General features: G+C 34.4%; 3 protein-coding genes across 3 annotated transcripts; all 3 read right to left on the bottom strand.

Annotated features, from left to right (window-relative positions):
* Nucleotides 1-1470: 1470 nt before the first annotated feature.
* On the bottom strand, nucleotides 1471-3180 carry LOC125203850 (paired amphipathic helix protein Sin3-like 3). Its single transcript, XM_048102344.2, has 5 exons — nucleotides 3100-3180; nucleotides 2373-2559; nucleotides 2113-2296; nucleotides 1947-2045; nucleotides 1471-1880 (listed from the first exon to the last, which is right to left on the bottom strand). The coding sequence occupies exons 1-5, from the start codon at nucleotides 3107-3109 to the stop codon at nucleotides 1767-1769; spliced, it is 594 nt and encodes a 197-aa protein (XP_047958301.1). The 5' UTR covers nucleotides 3110-3180; the 3' UTR covers nucleotides 1471-1766.
* A 2036-nt stretch (nucleotides 3181-5216) lies between these two features.
* LOC125203641 (paired amphipathic helix protein Sin3-like 2) lies at nucleotides 5217-6382 on the bottom strand. The gene is made up of 4 exons (XM_048102033.2): nucleotides 6109-6382; nucleotides 5885-5972; nucleotides 5692-5790; nucleotides 5217-5608 (listed from the first exon to the last, which is right to left on the bottom strand). The coding sequence occupies exons 1-4, from the start codon at nucleotides 6264-6266 to the stop codon at nucleotides 5540-5542; spliced, it is 414 nt and encodes a 137-aa protein (XP_047957990.1). The 5' UTR covers nucleotides 6267-6382; the 3' UTR covers nucleotides 5217-5539.
* A 6128-nt stretch (nucleotides 6383-12510) lies between these two features.
* On the bottom strand, nucleotides 12511-17844 carry LOC125205645 (ABC transporter B family member 15-like). Its single transcript, XM_048104703.2, has 7 exons — nucleotides 17323-17844; nucleotides 17014-17068; nucleotides 16728-16906; nucleotides 16140-16597; nucleotides 15483-16023; nucleotides 14177-15085; nucleotides 12511-14089 (listed from the first exon to the last, which is right to left on the bottom strand). The coding sequence occupies exons 1-7, from the start codon at nucleotides 17569-17571 to the stop codon at nucleotides 12719-12721; spliced, it is 3762 nt and encodes a 1253-aa protein (XP_047960660.1). The 5' UTR covers nucleotides 17572-17844; the 3' UTR covers nucleotides 12511-12718.
* Nucleotides 17845-18152: the final 308 nt, after the last annotated feature.

Genomic DNA, 18152 nt, shown 5'->3' with positions numbered 1-18152 from the left:
ATATACCTATGAAGATACAAATACTATCCTTCGTTGTTTGTGTTGTTATATAGAATTACTTTTACTTATCTATTTCACATTGTCTTTTATTTTTATTTTTTAATGTACTCCATATACTTGTAGGGGACTAGATCCTCTGCAGTGGGAAGAAATCACAGCACCGTGCTGTGCCTTTAAACGACGCCGCTTTTGGCCTCTTTCTTGCTGCTTTTCCATCCTTGTTTTACATTACCGTTCCATATTTGTTATTTTATATTATAATAATAGTTTGAGCTTAGGAATTCTTTAAAATTAGAATTAAAAATAACAACACCGCCTTCTTTTTTATTATGTGTTTCTTTTCTTCCTTTTTACTATTTCTATTTCTTTAATAATTCAATTTGTAAATTATTTATTTATATATTTGTAACATTATATGTTTTGTAACAAAGAAACAAAAACTGGTTAATAATACTCCAATCTGCATAATGGAGTAATATTTTTTCAACATAAAAAACTAAACTAAACCAAATTTGAATAAAAATAATAATTATGGAATTAAGACTGAAATAATTGGTCAGTTCATTAATTAGTTGCTCAAATAAATAGTACTCTCTCCGTTCCATAGTAATAGAGGCGTTTTTCCATTTCCGTCCGTACCATAGTAATAGAGTCATTTCCCTTTTTAATAAAAGTCAACACATTTTTCCACACCTACTTTACTCTCTCTTACTTTTTTTCTCTCTTCATCTCTTTACGTTTTTCATTTTCCACTTTATTCTCTCTTTATATAACTCACCTAACACAATTTTTCTTAATCTCCGTGTCGAAAATTTTTGCCTCCATTACTATGGAACGGAGGGAGTACTATATTTTTGACTAAACACTTAATTTAATTTAGTTATGTCACTTTGGAGGATATCAAATAAATATTGTAAACATATACTATAACAAATTAATCATGAGTATTTCAGTTATTAAGAATCGTTAATTAACTATTACTAGTATGCTTAATATACATCAATGTTCGATAGGTAATGTAAAAAAAGAAGAAACACATATAATAAAATAAATAATTTATAAATTGAATTATTAAAGAAATAGAAATAGTAAAAAGGAAGAAAAGAAACACATAATAAAAAAGAAGGCGGTGTTGTTATTTTTAATTCTAAATTTAAAGAATTCCTAAGCTCAAACTATTAATATAAAATAACAAATATGGAACGGTAATGTAAAACAAGGATGGAAAAGCAGCAAGAAAGAGGCCAAAAGCGGCGTCGTTTAAAGGCACAGCACGGTGCTGTGATTTCTTCCCACTGCAGAGGATCTAGTCCCTGTTTGTATCGATACAAAGGACAATACTAATATGAAACATTTACTTTGAGTGATATATTAAAAAAATACTCCATAAATTAAGTAGTCGAAATATAACATGATAACACAAACTCAAAATTAATCAATTCTTTGAAGTAAACAATGGACTAACTTGAATTATTTTTTTGTCAATTCCCTCTAACTTACTTCTATGTACAAGACGTTTATTTTGTTAATAATCTACTTGGGTTGAGTCTTGTGAGCCCATTACTATCTGTATAAGGAGTTTGCCTGTACACATAAACCATGTACAAAAACATTACAGATCACTTGGGCATCCAGTACAAAAAGTCATCCAGAACAAGGAATCAACACATCATCCATCAATTCACTACTACTCCAAAAATTGGAAGAAATATTCTGCATATTGATCTCAAACAAGAACATTTATTAAAAGAAAAAAGCAGCCTAACTTAATTATGTGAATAATGAGCACCCCTCTCTGAAGCATATGCCGCAGCAGTAACAGGGAGAAATCTGGTAAACTCATCGAGAAGATCGACATGATCACCAATAAGTGTTGCAACCTGCAAGCAATTAATTAAAACCCGAACAATAAAAAAAAAAACAGATTAATTCCGGGAGATGAATACCTCTTGGTAGACCTCAGTTATCCCCCTGTGTTCGTCTCGGTACATCTCCAAGATGTCTAGGAAAGATTTATAAACACTATCATCATTTTGAAACCGTTTCTGCAGGTAAAGAAAACACGTCAAACAAACAAATAAACACAGAAAATGTTGTTATCAAAGACTTCACCTTAACTTTATTCACAAAACTGAAAGCAGCATCAAACTCAAGTGTCCTTTTTGGTGGAGCCTCATCTTCTCCAGTGAGGCTAATTTCACAGCCCTTTGGCAAGAATGTATTAAATCCTTGGATTAAATTAGGGTGTCCTTTAAACAACTCCTTCACACTCCCAATCACGCCAGCAACATCAATCCTGTATGTTAACAGAGTTGTTACGAAATGGCACATTCACTTCTCAAACACAAACACACCAACAAAAATCTGCTTACCTTTGAGCCTTGAAATCTTTCATGACGTCAAGGAACCTAATGTACTTTTCCCCTTCATCTCCGAACACATCCTTAACTTGCTTAAGATAAGTTAAGGCGTCACCCTTGGTTCGCTTTTGTGTACTACCACCACCACCAAAGAATTCGAAATATAGAATTCTGTCAGACAGAATTCTGATGGATTCTTCTGCTTCCCCTCACCAACAAGAATTAGAGCAAAATTAAATAATTTGTAATGAAGTTTATGTGAGAGAGGCCACTCCAGTTTTTATAATTGATGGGCTATGAATTGTGTTCTTCACATAAATATCATCATTTGACAATCCAATTACTAATGTATATGGTACTTATCCGATGTTGGTTGTTTGGATAATAAATGTGACAAGGTTGATTCCAAATTTTTGTTACTATATTATATGAACAAATCACTACGAAACATTGATAGCTACTTTTAAAGATAACTGTAATTAAATTTTGATTCTTGCACATGATGTAAAATTTATGTTTGCCAAATACATAAATCGTCCATTGTTATATACAGTCAATTGCCTCCAAATTAATACTAGGATGGATGTATTATTTCGGTAAATGAATGAAAAATTACAAGATGACAAGAGGAACATAACTATAGAAGAGAAGCAATGAAGGAGGAGCATAAATGAATGAAAAATTATAAAGTTGTCTATGATGATAAAACAAGAATAATGAAGGAGATGTAAAAGCATACCTTGATCCATGACGAATTGATGAGATTGCTTATAGCACTATGATCTTCTAGAGCCTTTCTTCACAATATGTTGTAGAGATGATACATAAATATCAAATTGTTCTTGTAGGACCATAACCCTATTTTATATTTATATAAAATATAAGATCTTTTATTTTCTATATTAGGTGCTTCAACAAATAGAAAAATGTCATATGGTACCCACGCTTGATTCCATAACAAACTAAATATACTTTTAACTCAAATATTTACTGAACACTTGATTCCATAACAAACTAAATATACTTTTAACTCAGATTTTAATATATACTGAATCACTTTAATTAGTGAACTGAAAAATAATCATACAATTTTAAATTAGTCACTATGAATAATTCGCCAGTATATGATTAAGTGAATTAGTCACGATGCATTAATTCGCCAAAAATTATTGAATATCCTTCCCAAATCTTTAGAAGTTAAAAAGGTTGCACAAAACTTCTACTATAATCTCGTTGGTTCGAATGAAAGGAAATTATTTCAAGATCGCGATAAAGGTAAAATATGCACATATATATGGTATACACGGAAATTATTCCCAAATATGTTTACATTTTAAAAAGAATAATGCTTAATAAGGTGAATTATACGCGGAAAAGATTAAATTATTTTAGTTTTAAAACCAACGATTCTTTTAATATATTGCTAGTACAATTTAAAACTAATTTGTTTATTTCAATTATTGAATATGATCTAATCATTACGATTGATAAAGTATTGAATAATCATATATTATGAACATATTCAATATGTATATAGTTCTTATAATTCTTATTTAGTTGTTTTGATTTGATTTATTTTCGTAGTGATTAAGATTTGATTTGCTTTCATAGTTTATATGAAATCTTTTTGTTCCACACATCCGATACAACCGATTTCTTCCAATCTTTCTCAATTCACGCCAATCATCTCTATTTGTGCTCTACCAATCAATAGTGAAGATAAACTCAGAACAATTTATCTTACATATATATAAAACATATTTTAAAAAAACTGGTAAAACAAAATTTTATTTGCAAATTAAAAGGTTTAATTAATTGATAAGAGTTTTTTTTATATATATAAATTACAGATTCAAGTGTTTATCAAGTTCGACTCACTCGTATTTCAATAAATAATATTGATAACTAAATAGTACTAAAATATAGTAACATTTAATACGTGGATCATATTGATTTCGTATACACTAACAAACATTTATTGGACTCCAATCCAAACCACTTTCCATGAGTCTACATAGAATTAAGTAGTCGAAATATATATAACATGATAACACAAACTCAAAATTAATCATTTTTATTCAAGTAAACAATGGAATAACTTGAATTACTTTTTTTGTCAATTCCCTATAGCTTACTCCTATGTACGAGACGTTTAATTTTGTTAATAGTCTACTTCGATTGAGTTTTGTGAGCCCATTACTATCTGTATGAGGAGCTAGATTGAAAATAAATATTACTAGTATCCTTCAAAAGAATTAGTTATTTGATCAACTTGTTGCAAAGTTTGTTACTCCATACTTATTTTAAATTATTGTATAGGCATAAGATAAGGCCTTAGTATAAAATTACTTTGCATACAAGCTCCATCATTTTAATACAGTTTATTCTTTGTTAGAAACTAGATACATGTGGCCTAAAATCACAATTATATTTAATTCTTAAGTTGGCTAATAAATACTACTACTACTACTATTAATAAGCTATAGTTAGGGGCTACAACTTCCCAGGACAAACACCAATGAAGCAGGTTAGTATTATAGTACTAGTAGTATAATTCCATAAGCAACAAACAGAAATTTCAAAGAGAAAAACGTAGCTCCGTTCGATGCCACGGAATTGAGCTAGTAGAATTGGAATTTAAGGCTTCAATTCCAATGCTTGGTAGTACAAAATATTTAGATTTGAAAATGAAGTACAATTTCAAATTAACCCAATTTCACAACTTGATTTCATATCAAAAATAGATAATTGAAATTCCAAATAATTAAAATAGGACATTTTCACACATATACACACATTGGACACACTTCACATAAAATTAACAAATAATCAACACATCATCCATTAATTCCACTACTACTCCAAAAATTGGAAGAAAATGTTTGCATATTGATCTCAGACAAGAACATCTATTTAATTAAAAAAAAAGCATCAACTTAATTATGTGAACATCTCAGAAGGCTAATGAGCCAGAATTACACCCCTCTCTAGGGGCGTAGCCAGAAAATAATTTTATGAATTGTAATAAAGGGACATTTAGTAAAGAAGTTAATTATATTTGGAAATTTGTACCAAAATTTAGAAGGATTTGTGGGGTGAGGAGGAGCAATTGCCCCATCTAAACAAAGGGTAGATACGCCTCTGCCCCTCTCTGAAGCATGAGATGCCGGAGCAGTAGCTCAAGTATCGGGAAGAAATCTGGTAAACTCATCGAGAAGATCGGCATGACCATCAAAAAGCATTGCAACCTGCAAGCAATTAATCAAACCCCTATCTAATTAAAAAGGACCAAAAAAAAAAAAAAAACAGATTGATTCCGGGAGATGAATACCTCTTGGTAGAACTCAGCTATCCCCCTGTGTTCCTCTCGGTGCATCTTCAAGATGTCTAGGAAAGATTCATAGACATGACCATCAGTTTGAAACCGTTTCTGCAGGTAAAGAAAACATACGTATTGTGAATTAATGAACGCCCTCGTCAAGCAAACAAATTCAGAAAAATGTTGTTCATATCAAAGACTCCACCTTAATTTTATTCACAAAACTGAGAGCCTCATCAAACGTCCGTTTTGTTGGAGCCTCGTCTTCTCCAATGAGGGTGATTTCACAGCCCCTAGGCAAGAATGTATTAAATCCGGGGATTAATTCAGGGTGTCCTTTAAACAACTGCTTCACACTCCTATAAGTTAACAGAGTTGTCGGGAAATGGCACGTTCACTTCTCAAGTACACCAAGAAAAATCTGCTTACCTTTGAGACTTGAAATCATTCAAGACGTCAAGGAACCTGTCATACTTATCCCTTTGGCCTTGGAACATTATCTTAACTTGCTTAAGATAACTCAAGGCGTCATCCGTAGTTAGCTTTTGTGTACTAACACCACCGAAGACGAAGAAAAACAGCAGCATCTGAATTCTGGTGGATTCTTCTCCTGCAGCTTCAAAATTTCCCCTTACCAACGATAATTAGTTGCGAGAACGTCCAAAAATGTAAAAATTTTGAGAGGAAAATTGAAAATTTTGTAATGAATGAATTTTATGTGAGAAGGTCATACCTCTCCAGTTTTTTATATTCATGGTAATTTCTAACTCTTTTTAGGCTTAGCAGTTATGGAAAATTGAAAATTTTGTAATGAATGAATTTTATGTGAGAAGGTCATACCCCTCCTGTTTGTTTTTTATATTCATAGTAATTTCTAACACTTTTAGGGTCTGTTTGGTTTGTCGGATAGGTCAAGTTAGAGGATTTTATCTAAATATTACAGGTGTTTGGTTTGTCATGAACCGTTTACGACGAGCCTGTTGAACGGGCTGAAGCCCAATTAAAAAATGCTGATAACAACCTATACCGTATCTTGTGGACGTGCACTCGATAGAGGCTGTTCCGCATCAGGCAATTTAATTATTGTCGGTAATTACAAGTTTGCCCTGACATCAGGTTTGCAAAAATTTCAATTCATTCCACAAGTTTCAAATTTGGGAAATTCTATCTCTATGTTCATCCTCCAAAAAACTAATCTCTCTCTACATTCTTCCTACGCCGGCGGTGAGGGGACGAAATCCAGCACACGATTCTCGAAGGTAATTTCCTATCACAAACACGAATACACGCTGTTGGGTATTTGCTTGTGTGTGTCGGACTTAATTTGAGGACTTAGCAGTTATGGATTTTGAGTTAAATAGTGTAAATGATGGGCTTTATGAGGTCCAATTTGTCTATAATACATTTATATAATTATTAAATTAATATTTTGATTTTTAAATGATGGGCTTTATGAGATCCAATTTGTCTATAACACATTTATATAGAAATTAAATTAATACCTTCCATACATCACATCTATAATTAAACTGTAATTACTTAATTAAGAATAACGCAATCAATGATAAAGCAAAAACAAAATTGATGAAAAAGCAAAAAAAAAAAAAATGATACTTTTTCGTATTCTAATAAAATTGATACTTTTTGTATTCTAGGTTATCAGCATTAGCGTTTTTAATTATCTATAATTAATTAATTAACAATAGCATAACTAATGAAAAAGCAAAAAATACTTTTTCGTTCACAATATCTTTTTTTTTTAAATCTGGTACAGTGAACTCTTTTGCATATGATCGAGTTATAGTTATATGTAACAAGCTTACTTCCAAATTTTTGTCTATCGTATCACATTATTGTTCTTGTCATTGGAAATCATCATGGGATAACTACTTTTAAAGATTTAAACTTTCATTAAATTTAGATTTAATTCTGGGATGGGTACATTATTTGAATAGATGAATGAAAAATTAAATAAAGTTATATACGATGATTAAACAAAAATAACAAATAAGGAAGATAAACTATAGAGGAGAAGGAAAGAAGGAGCATAAACTACAAGCATACCTTGATCCATAAGGAATCGGGCTTGCTTTATAGCTATTATGATCTTCTAAAAAGTTTGAGAATGATGAGATCTTCTAGACAATCAGAGACTTCTTTAAACAATCAGAGACCAATGGATTGCTTGATGGGATCTTGGGATCTTCTAGACAACTTTTCACAATACGTTGTAGAGAGAATACATAAATATCAAATCGTGCGTTCTTCTAACGTTCGGGTCTACAACCATCTTATATTTATACTATAAAATATAGGGAAATGCTATGTGGCCACATTATGGTCAGTCATAAACTGGTTTCATTGCAAAAAAAATCGATTTTTTAATAAGTTCTGGTTCAGTGCAAATTACTCTTACTTTTATACCCCTGTATTATTTTCCCACCTGCCTTTTGACATAGAGGCGCTTCTTTTACATTTTCATTCTCTCTCATCCTTTCTCTCTCATCAATTCCTTTCATTCTCTCTCATCCCTTTCCTCCCTTCAATTCCCTCCCTCGCATTCCTTCCCTCTCAACTCTTCTTTTTGTACTTTTAAATTTTTTTGTTGTCTAAAAATTTTAAATAGATTGTGTAAAAGTTTTTGAAATTATCAAGTGTTTTACATTTATTTTCAGATTATGTAAAAACAAAAATTGGATATATTTTAGGATAAGAAGTAGGAAATGTATATGTGTTTTAGTAAATGTCTAAATGAGTTTATTATTTTTTTTTTTGTTTTTTGTTTCATTTCTCCTTGTGCCCATCTTATAGTAGTATCATCTTCCGTGGATATTGGATTCAAAGCTGAATATACGCTTTCGAACAAACAAACAAAAAAATTTATTAAACTCTTGGGCATAATTTAAAGAAAAACAAATGCTCAAGCTTATAATTTAGCACTAACTTAATCCATAAATTCCAATTAGAATGAATTTATTTTCAGCACATTGAGTATAAGATAATTTGAATCAAATATCAAAATATTCCCAATTGATCAATTGGATATAAAATGCAATTAAAATCCCATATTTACTTTAGGATCAAAGATCAATTAAAATGAGTGTATCAAATTAATCTAATATTTGATCGAGTTATTGAGTAGATAAATTGAAAACTCAATTGATTTAAATCTAAAATTTGGTTCAATTAACCTTAACATTCAATTGATTGATTTTATTTTATCAAACTAAATACCCAATTGCTATAATTGGATATAAAATAACTTGAATCAAATCTAAATACCCATTTAATTTAATGTTTAACTTATTCAGTTAAATCTAATATGGGGTACTAAACTTAATTGTTTAATTGAATAGACAACTTAACTTTCACCCAACTATATTTGATTAGTAAGGAAATTTGAATGTTGTTAGTTTAATTATAAGAATTTATATAGATCAACTATTAAATAAGAATTTGAATGTGATTAAGTTCTCTATCATTACAAAACTAATAGATTAACCGTTCAATTATTTTCATCTAACAATTAGTAAAAAATTAATAATGAAATTAAAGTTTGATTAAGTTATAATATAAATGTGCTTAAATTGTAATATCATAAGATGGTCAGATTAATTATTGAAATTTTCTTGCCCAATAATTGAATTTAATAAATTTTTTAATGCGGACCAGATCTATATCGCATCATATATTATAGATATACTAGTGATTATTTTCATCCATCTATTTAAATTGTTATAGAAATTCTAATGACATTAGTGCTTGGTTAAATAATATTTTTAACGTGATTAAGATCTAATATCACAAAATAAATAGATCAGTTAGCTAATTATTCTCATCCAACAATTTTATTTTAAAAAGAATTATAATAACATTAGTGTTTTATTAAACAAATCTTTTAATGTACTACTTAAGAGTTAAGACCTAATAAGAAAAGGGGTATATCAAACACTGAATTATTTTCATCCAAATACTGGGTTTGTAAAAAATCCCTAGTGACATTAGTGCTTTACTATTAAATTATTTTATGTGCTTAAGATTATATCACAAAATAGATAGATTAACTAGTGAATTATTTTTATTAAACTATTTGATTCACAAATTGATCCTAATAACATTAGTGTAAATAAATTTTTAATATGGTCAAGATCTAATATCCCAACATAGATACATAAATTAATGAATTATAGTCATCCTACTATTTGATATGTAAAATAAATTCTAATGACATTAGTATTTGAAATAAATAGAATAATGAGTTAATTATTCGCATCCAACCATTTGATTTGTATAAGAAATTTTAATGGAATTAGTGTATGATTAAACAAATCTTTTAGAGTGCTTAAGATCTAATATCATAAAAATAGATAGATCAAATACTGAATTATTTTCATCCAGCTATTTGATTTGCAAAACAAATCTAATGAAATGTTTACTACATAATTTTATATGTTCTTAATATGTAATTTCACAAAATAGGAAGATTGTTTGATTAAATAATTTTTTATTTTGGTCAAATTTAATACTATCAAAACATAGATATATAAACTAATGAATTATTTTCGTTCAATTATTTGATTGGTAAAAGAAATTTTATTGACATTAGTATTTGATTAAATAATTATTTTATGTGATTAAGATATAATATCACAAGATAAATAGAACAGTTAATGAATTATTAAAAGAAATTCTCTTATCACTAATATTTGATTAAGTTGATTTTTATAATATGATTAAATCTCTATAAATATACATATATATAATAGTAGTAATAAAATGAAATATACCAATGAAAAAGAAGTTTTCTCCATATTTATACGCCACCTCTTGTATTAAATGATGATTATATTTTAGAAAATGAATTACTCTAATAGCTATTGTAATGTAATTTGTTTTGTTAATTTTTAATGTTAATAAATATTATCGTCGTGAATGTAAAAGATTTTGTATTGATTTCTAGCTTTGAAACTCTAAAATGTGTAATTAATGCATAACAGCATAACTTTAATTTAAAATTTCAAAACTAAAAAGAGGAGGGGTTCTAATATACTAACCGAAAGTATGGTGGAGGGTTAACAAGTCATTTTAAGTTATCCACTGAGTACAATTTATATTTTAATATATAATTAATACTTCAATTTACTAATATAACCTTGTGTGGCCGGTGGCCATTTAGCATCACTCTAAAATATAATATCTTTTTTTCCCCAAATCTTTAGAAGTTAAAAAGGTTGCACAAAACTTCATCTATAATGTCGTTGATTCGAATAAAAGGAAATTAATCAATTATTTCAAGATCACGAAAAAAAGGTAAAATATGCACATATTTACATTTTAAAAAGAATAATGCTTGTTTAAAAGAAAGGTGAAGTTAGTATATGGTATATACGGAAACAAATTAGACTGCTATTAGTTTAATAACCAACGAATTTTTTTAAATAAATTACAATTTTAAACTAATTTGTTTATTTCAATTATTGGTATGAAATAGTCATTGCGATTTGATAAAGTATTGAATAATCCTATATTATGAACATAATTCAATGTATACATCACTCTATTTATGTTGCATATATCGATAAAAGTTTGAATAAGTTATAGTACAAATTTTTTTGTATTATTGAAAATAAAGATAAAATGTGGTATTATTTAAAAAACTTGATAAAACAAAACTTTATTTGCAAATTAAAAGGCTCAATTAATTGATAAGATCTTTTTTCGAAGTGTTTATCAAGTGCGACTGATCTTGTAATTCAATAAATAATATTGATACCTAATAGTAGCAGAAAATATAGGACAAATGTTGTGGCTGATCTGCACCATAAGATTGAAAATGATGTGATATTTCACCTTTAAATATTGGAAAAATAAACGTATAATCACATGGTCCATATAATCACATTGCATACTTGGGGAATATCATTATTCGTTAATATTTTCAGAAAGGAAAAAGCATCTTTTATATTTATAAGTAAGATTCGAAAATTGGACTCCCAAATCATTAACTAAATGATCATCTTTTATATTTATAAGAAAGATTCGAAAATTGGACTCTCAAATCATTAACTAAATGATATGATCATGAAAATATTTAAAAAAAATTACTTGTGAAGAAACAAATATCATCTTTCGTTTATGTTATGCACGGTGCACTTCGTAGTTTGTGTTGCTATCGAATTGATTGAACAACTCTTACTTATTTAGTAAGTATTTCACATGGTCTTTAAATTTTTAAGTAATTTTTATATATATTTGTATCGATACAAAGTATATGACACTTAGCACTAATATGAAATATTTAATTTGAGTGATATGATAAATTGAAGTATTTGAAATATAAAAGTATTAAAAATAACTCAAAATTAATCAATTCATTAAAATAAACATTAGACTAATTACTTGAATTATTTTTGTCAATTCATCAAACTCTTCTCTCTAGATTAGTTATTAATAGCGTCCTCCTTTTTATGAGACGTTTTAATTTTATTAATAATCTATTTGGGTTGTGACTTGTGAGCCCATTGCTATGAGCTAGTTTGAAATAAATATTAGCTGCAATGCAAAATGTGCCTGAAACGGTAGAATAGGAAATACTAGTAGTAATATATAATGCCAAAGGTCGGGTTAGAATCTATCATAGCTCGATTTTAAATTTATATTCACTTACCTGCAAAACTTAAAAAGAAATTAATTTATTTGAATAATTTGGTGCGAAGTTCGTTATATATTTTCAATTATTGTATAGGAGGACTATTATAAGACCTTATTGATCTTTTTAATCCAGTTTTCTTTGTTAGAAAGCAATTAATTCCAAAGCTACAAACAGAAAAATAAAGAAAAACTCTTTTTAAGCTTTCCTTTCTTAATTTGTCTGTACATGTACACATAACATGTGCAAAAACATTGCAGATTAATTGAGCGAGGAAATTAACACAGCCTCCATCAATTCCACTGCTCCTCCAAAAATGGAAGAAAAAGTCTGCATATTAATCTCAGACAAAGAAACATTTATTTAACAAAAAAAAAAGGCAGCATCAACTTAATTATGTGAATATCTCTGTAGGCTAACAAGCGAGTAATACACCCCTCTCTCCCCCTTCCCTATCAACGCCGCGTGCGTCCCCTTCTCCACCACCTTCCCCTTCTCCACCACCGCGATCGCGTCGCACCCCTGTATCGTGCTCAGCCTGTGCGCCACCACGATGCTCGTCCTCCCCACCATCACCCTCTCCAGCGCGTCCTGCACCACCTTCTCCGACTGCGTGTCCAGCGCGCTCGTCGCCTCGTCCAGCAGCAGCACCGCCGGGTCCTTCAGTATCGCCCTCGCTATCGCGATCCTCTGCTTCTGCCCCCCCGACAGCTGCAGCCCCCTGTCCCCGCAGAACGTCTCGTACCCGTCCTTCAGCCCCGCGATAAAATCGTGCGCGTTGGCCGCCTTAGCCGCCTCCACCACCTCCGCCTCCCCGACTCCCTCATCCGCCCCGTAAGTTATGTTTTCTCTAATAGTACCCGCGAACAACGTCGGCTCCTGACTCACCAGCGCCACGTGTTTCCTCAGCGACCGCAGATCATACGTCTTTATATCTCGGCCGTCTATTTTCACCGCACCCTTTAAAGGATCATAGAATCTCTCAATCAGGCCTATGATAGTCGACTTCCCCGAACCACTCTGCCCCACTAAAGCAGTGGACCTCCCTGCCTCGATGCTCAACGAGAAGCCTCGGAAGATCATCGTGTCCGGCCTGGCCGGATACGCGAAATCAACGTCCTCAATCTCAACGCGACCGATGAGCTTCCCGGGCTTCAAGCCATCGGGATCCTCGGGCTCAATCAACGAGTACCTATCCAAAACAGTAAACACGGATCCGACTGCATCAGCTCCTTTAGCTAGATCATTCGTCATCGTCCCTGCATCCGCGATCACTCTCCCGGTGCTCACCAAAATCATGAACGTCTGAAACAGCGCCTTTGCGGTGATGAAGCCTTCGTCTATGAGTTTCCCGCCATACCAGAAATCCAGAGCCCAGGTGCATGTCATGAGGCTCTGAGACGTCCCTAGCCCGATCCCCGCGAACCAGGACTGGCGTATGCTCTCCTTCCGCGGGCCTCGTTGCGCGTGTTCCAGCATTTTGAGTATCCGGGCTTGGGACGAGAAGGCTGCCACGGTTCTGAGATTGGACACTGCTTCTGCTGCGAGCTTGCTGCTCTCTTCTTGAGCTTTGATTGCTTGTTTTGACATGTTCTTGAGTAGGACACGTTTCAAGTAGTAGCAGATGATGATGAGAGGCTGAACTGCAATCATCACTAATGCGAGCTTCCACGCCACGGCAAGCCCCATTGTGAAAGCTATGGTCACTGCAGAGAATGTCTGTATCAGCAAGGCCATTCTGTCGCCTACGAGCGACCTCACCTTTGTAAACATCGGTCAAATTCTGGTCAGTATTATAAAGTTTGAAAACGAAATATTAAATCACAAAACTGTATGTAACTAACATACCACATTGGCATCCTTGGCGAGTCTGGAGCAGACAGCGCCGGTAGCGTTTTCGTCCTGGTCGAACCACCCGATTTCGAACGTGAGGATCTTCGACAGCATCCTCTCCCGGATCCTCTTGGTCAGGTGCTCCCCCATCGCGGCGAAGTTGTAGTGTTGCAAGATGTTGACGAGCATGGAGAAGACGGCTAGGCCGGCGAAGCAAAGGGCGTATATCTTCGTCTGTCTCTTGATCTCACGGTGATCCTTTTCGAAATAGACCGAGATCATCGACCCCATCGCATAGGCGTAGAGTGGTTGGATCGCACCGAAGAGTATCGCGCCTATGCAGCCCATTGTCGCCTGCCTCCACTCGGGCATGTTCATAGCAAGTAGCCTTTTAAAAGAAGGTGGGCGGAACACTTGCTCGCGCGGCTCATCAACTTGGTGCGGTCGGGTTGGCGCGACCGAGTTGGCCGAGCTGGTCCTGCTTGCTAACGACAGCCTTCTGCTGCTCGTGTTGTGGATGTCATTGTTGGAGACAGTGATGGAACCTGGCATTGTGGAAGTAGGGACGATGGCCGGGTGGTGGTGGTCGTCCCTCTCGGTTTGTTGGAGGCGGACGAGGGACGTGTAGAGGCCGTGCTCGTCTTCTATGAGGTCTTCGTGCGACCCGATCTCCATCACCTGGCCTTTCTGCACCACCGCGATGAGGTCCGCGTTGCGGATGGTGGAGAGGCGGTGGGCGATGGTGATGGTCGTGCGCCCCACGGCCGCCTTGTCGAGGGCTTCCTGCACCACACGCTCGGACTCCGAGTCCAGAGCGCTGGTGGCCTCATCCAGAAGGAGGATTTTGGGGGCTTTAATTATGGCTCTGGCTATGGCTATCCTCTGCTTTTGTCCTCCAGACATTTGCACACCTCTCTCTCCAACCTGAATTTAGACAGAGAAAATATTTCATGAAAATGACCAAGATTAATTTACCTGAGTATACTTGTTCCAAGTTATGCAAACAGTTAGTCAACTAGGCAAATAAATATCTAAGTTCTAGAACATTACATCAGTTAATACGTTGGATAATAACTATATTAAATTGAAGAATGTCTACACATCATTATCCATTAATATTGCATTAGCATATATAGCCAAGTTGCTATCTTGATGCATCCACTTGTCGTTAAGTAATAAATTTGTTTTTTTTACTATAAGGGAAGAGAAAGTAACATACATGTATGGTTTGCTCAGTGACAGTAATAAAAATTTAGTGGTTTAGACATATTGTCACGTAGTGTGTCTAATCAATCATATGCAGAAAAAAAACGATATTTACCTGCGTATCGTAGCCTTGAGGCAGGCTCGTGATGAAGTTATGAGCATTGGAAGCTTTAGCAGCCTCAATAACCTCTTCCATGGATGCATCTTCCTTCCCAAACAGAATGTTCTCCTTAATGGTGGTAGCAAAAAGAGCCGGCTCCTGACTAACCAACCCCATTTGCAACCTCAGCCACTTTAGCTGCAGCTTATCAATCGCCACTCCATCGAAGAGGATCTCGCCCCCGACCGGGTCATAGAACCTCTGCAGCAGAGCGATCACGGTAGACTTCCCCGAACCACTTCCCCCAACCAACGCCACCGTCTTCCCTGCAGGAACCCTGAGGTTGAAATCCTCAAAGATTATGCTCTCTGGCCTCGAAGGGTACGCGAAAGCGACATGTCTGAACTCAACTTCTCCAGACACATTCTCCAGCATCTGCCCCTCCATGCTGTCCGAATCTATCTTGGGCACTCTCTTGATCACCTCCCTCACCCTCTCCGCAGCCGCACTTGCCTCCGAGAAGTACTTGAGATTCGACAGCCCCGAGCCTAGCGACCTGTCCAATTAAAAAACATCATATTAAAATTCAAAACCAACACAAAAGCCAGCGTTAAATTTTTGCCAAAAATTCAAAAATAGAAATGACTCAACCGAAGAGAATAAGATTCTTACAATCCACCAATAGCAATGGCGGCTCCAACAGCAAAGACAGTTCCGCCTTGAGCATTGTGGTACATGACAAGCCTACTCCCATAGTAAGACATGAATGACCATATGGCAAAAACGACGCCGTTACTACCAATGGCGAGACCCTTAGCCAGACCCTGCCTGAGTCCGAGGCTAACGGTCCCCTGCAGGGCGGCAGAGTAGGACGCAATAGTCCTACTCTCGCCAACAAAAGAGTAGACGGTGCGGACAGAGGAGAGTGCCTGCTCCACGATCACGTTCGCCTTGCTGTACTCGTCCCTTATCTTCCTTGCAATGCTCATCAGCGCCCGCCCGTACATCAGCCCCGGGATCACTAGCAGAATGATGAACGGGAACCCCACGATCGCTAGCCTCCACAGCATTATGAATGCTGCCACGTACGATCCCAGGAAGGTCGATAGGTTCATCACAAAAACCGGAACCTGTTTGTTTGTTTTTTTTAAATCAACATTAGTATAATATTGTCCATTTTATTTTGGTGTACTTTCCAAGAAAATCTCAGTTGGATAAACATTTATATATAGCTTGCAACTCTACTTATTTTTAACGGACCTTCTCACTGATGGAATCTTGGATGACTAGGCTGTCGCTGGAGACGCTCTCGATGACCTCGGCCGTGCTGGTGACGTGGATGTCGAAGTAGCCGACATCTTGCCTCATTACAGCTTTTAGGTACCTAGTTCTTAGACGTGAAGCTTGTCTCTCTGCTGTTCTTGTCCAGCAATATCCCTCTAAACAAATATAAGCATAATTAAATCAAAGTCAAATTCTATGCTACCTGTATATATAGTATATTCTATAGTATTATTAACATTTGAAAAATTGAAATTTCACCTACCCAGAAAGCAAGCTACCCATTGCACGCAAGCCATGTAGCAAAGAACCAACGCATTCTGAAAGAGATAAACCAGAAAAAAACAAATGTTTAGTTAGATATGAAAATTCAATAAAATAGGAAAAATAAAAGGAATTCTTGCATAGTTTCGAGAATCGGATAAAAATAAAATATGACTCGCAATTAAGTCCTGGACTGACGTAGCTATTAAGGATGCCATAAATAGGCCTGGTTAATTTATTTATTAGTAAAATTAAAGTTTTTAAAAAAGGGAAAAATGGGGCATTGGCGATGGAGAAGAAAGAAACTGACCTTGTTGATGGAGTGGGTGAAGTTTTCCGAGAGAGAGAGCTGGGAAGTGCCGAAGCTGTTCATGAGCTTGCTTGTGACTAAGAGCATGACAGGCATGGAGACTCCGTCGCCGATTGCGCCCAGCAAACCCAATCCCATCAACGCCATGTCGTATTTATCGGCATGCATGAATATCGACTTGAAAGAGATGACTGCGCTGCTCTTTTTCTTCTTCCTCCTCTTCATCTCCTCCATATCTGAACTAACCATTGCTTCTTCTTCTTATTTCTCCTTTTACCCCTCACACAATTCTGAAAGGCTTGGCTTCCTTATTTGAGTGTGTGTGTGTGTGTGTGTGTGTGTGTGTTTTGTTGTTTTAGAGAGAGAGAGAGAGAGAGAGAGAGAGAGAAATGATTCAACCCAACCTTGGGATGCCAATGAATGGGTATGTGAGTGTTTGTGTGTGTATGCATATATATATACACTCAGAGAGAGAGAGAGAGAGAGAGAGAGAATTGTGTGCTGATTTTGTGTTGCTGTTTTGATGTTTTCTAAGAGAGGGTATGGACATGGGGAATTTGATGTAATTTATAATGTTAAAAAAGTGGTGAAATTTAGTATGGGATTATTGATTTAATTTTAAATAGGAGAAAATTGAAGTTCAGTGAACCTTGTGTTTTTACATGAGAGGAGGAAGGGGGGGTTGACTTAAGATTTAATAAGCGTCACTAATGACGCCGGTACAGCAGTTGATCACGGGTGATCAATCGTTTGCCACCAAATAGAATATTAATGGATTAAAGTTGACATGTATTTGTTTATGATTGCCGCAAAAATATGAGGAACGTGTA

This window comes from Salvia hispanica, chromosome 6 (assembly GCF_029641045.1).
Source record: "Salvia hispanica isolate PSC_SH4W2 chromosome 6, Shi_PSC_v1, whole genome shotgun sequence".
Taxonomy (NCBI): domain Eukaryota; kingdom Viridiplantae; phylum Streptophyta; class Magnoliopsida; order Lamiales; family Lamiaceae; genus Salvia; species Salvia hispanica.
This window is presented reverse-complemented; position numbering and strand designations above follow the sequence as displayed.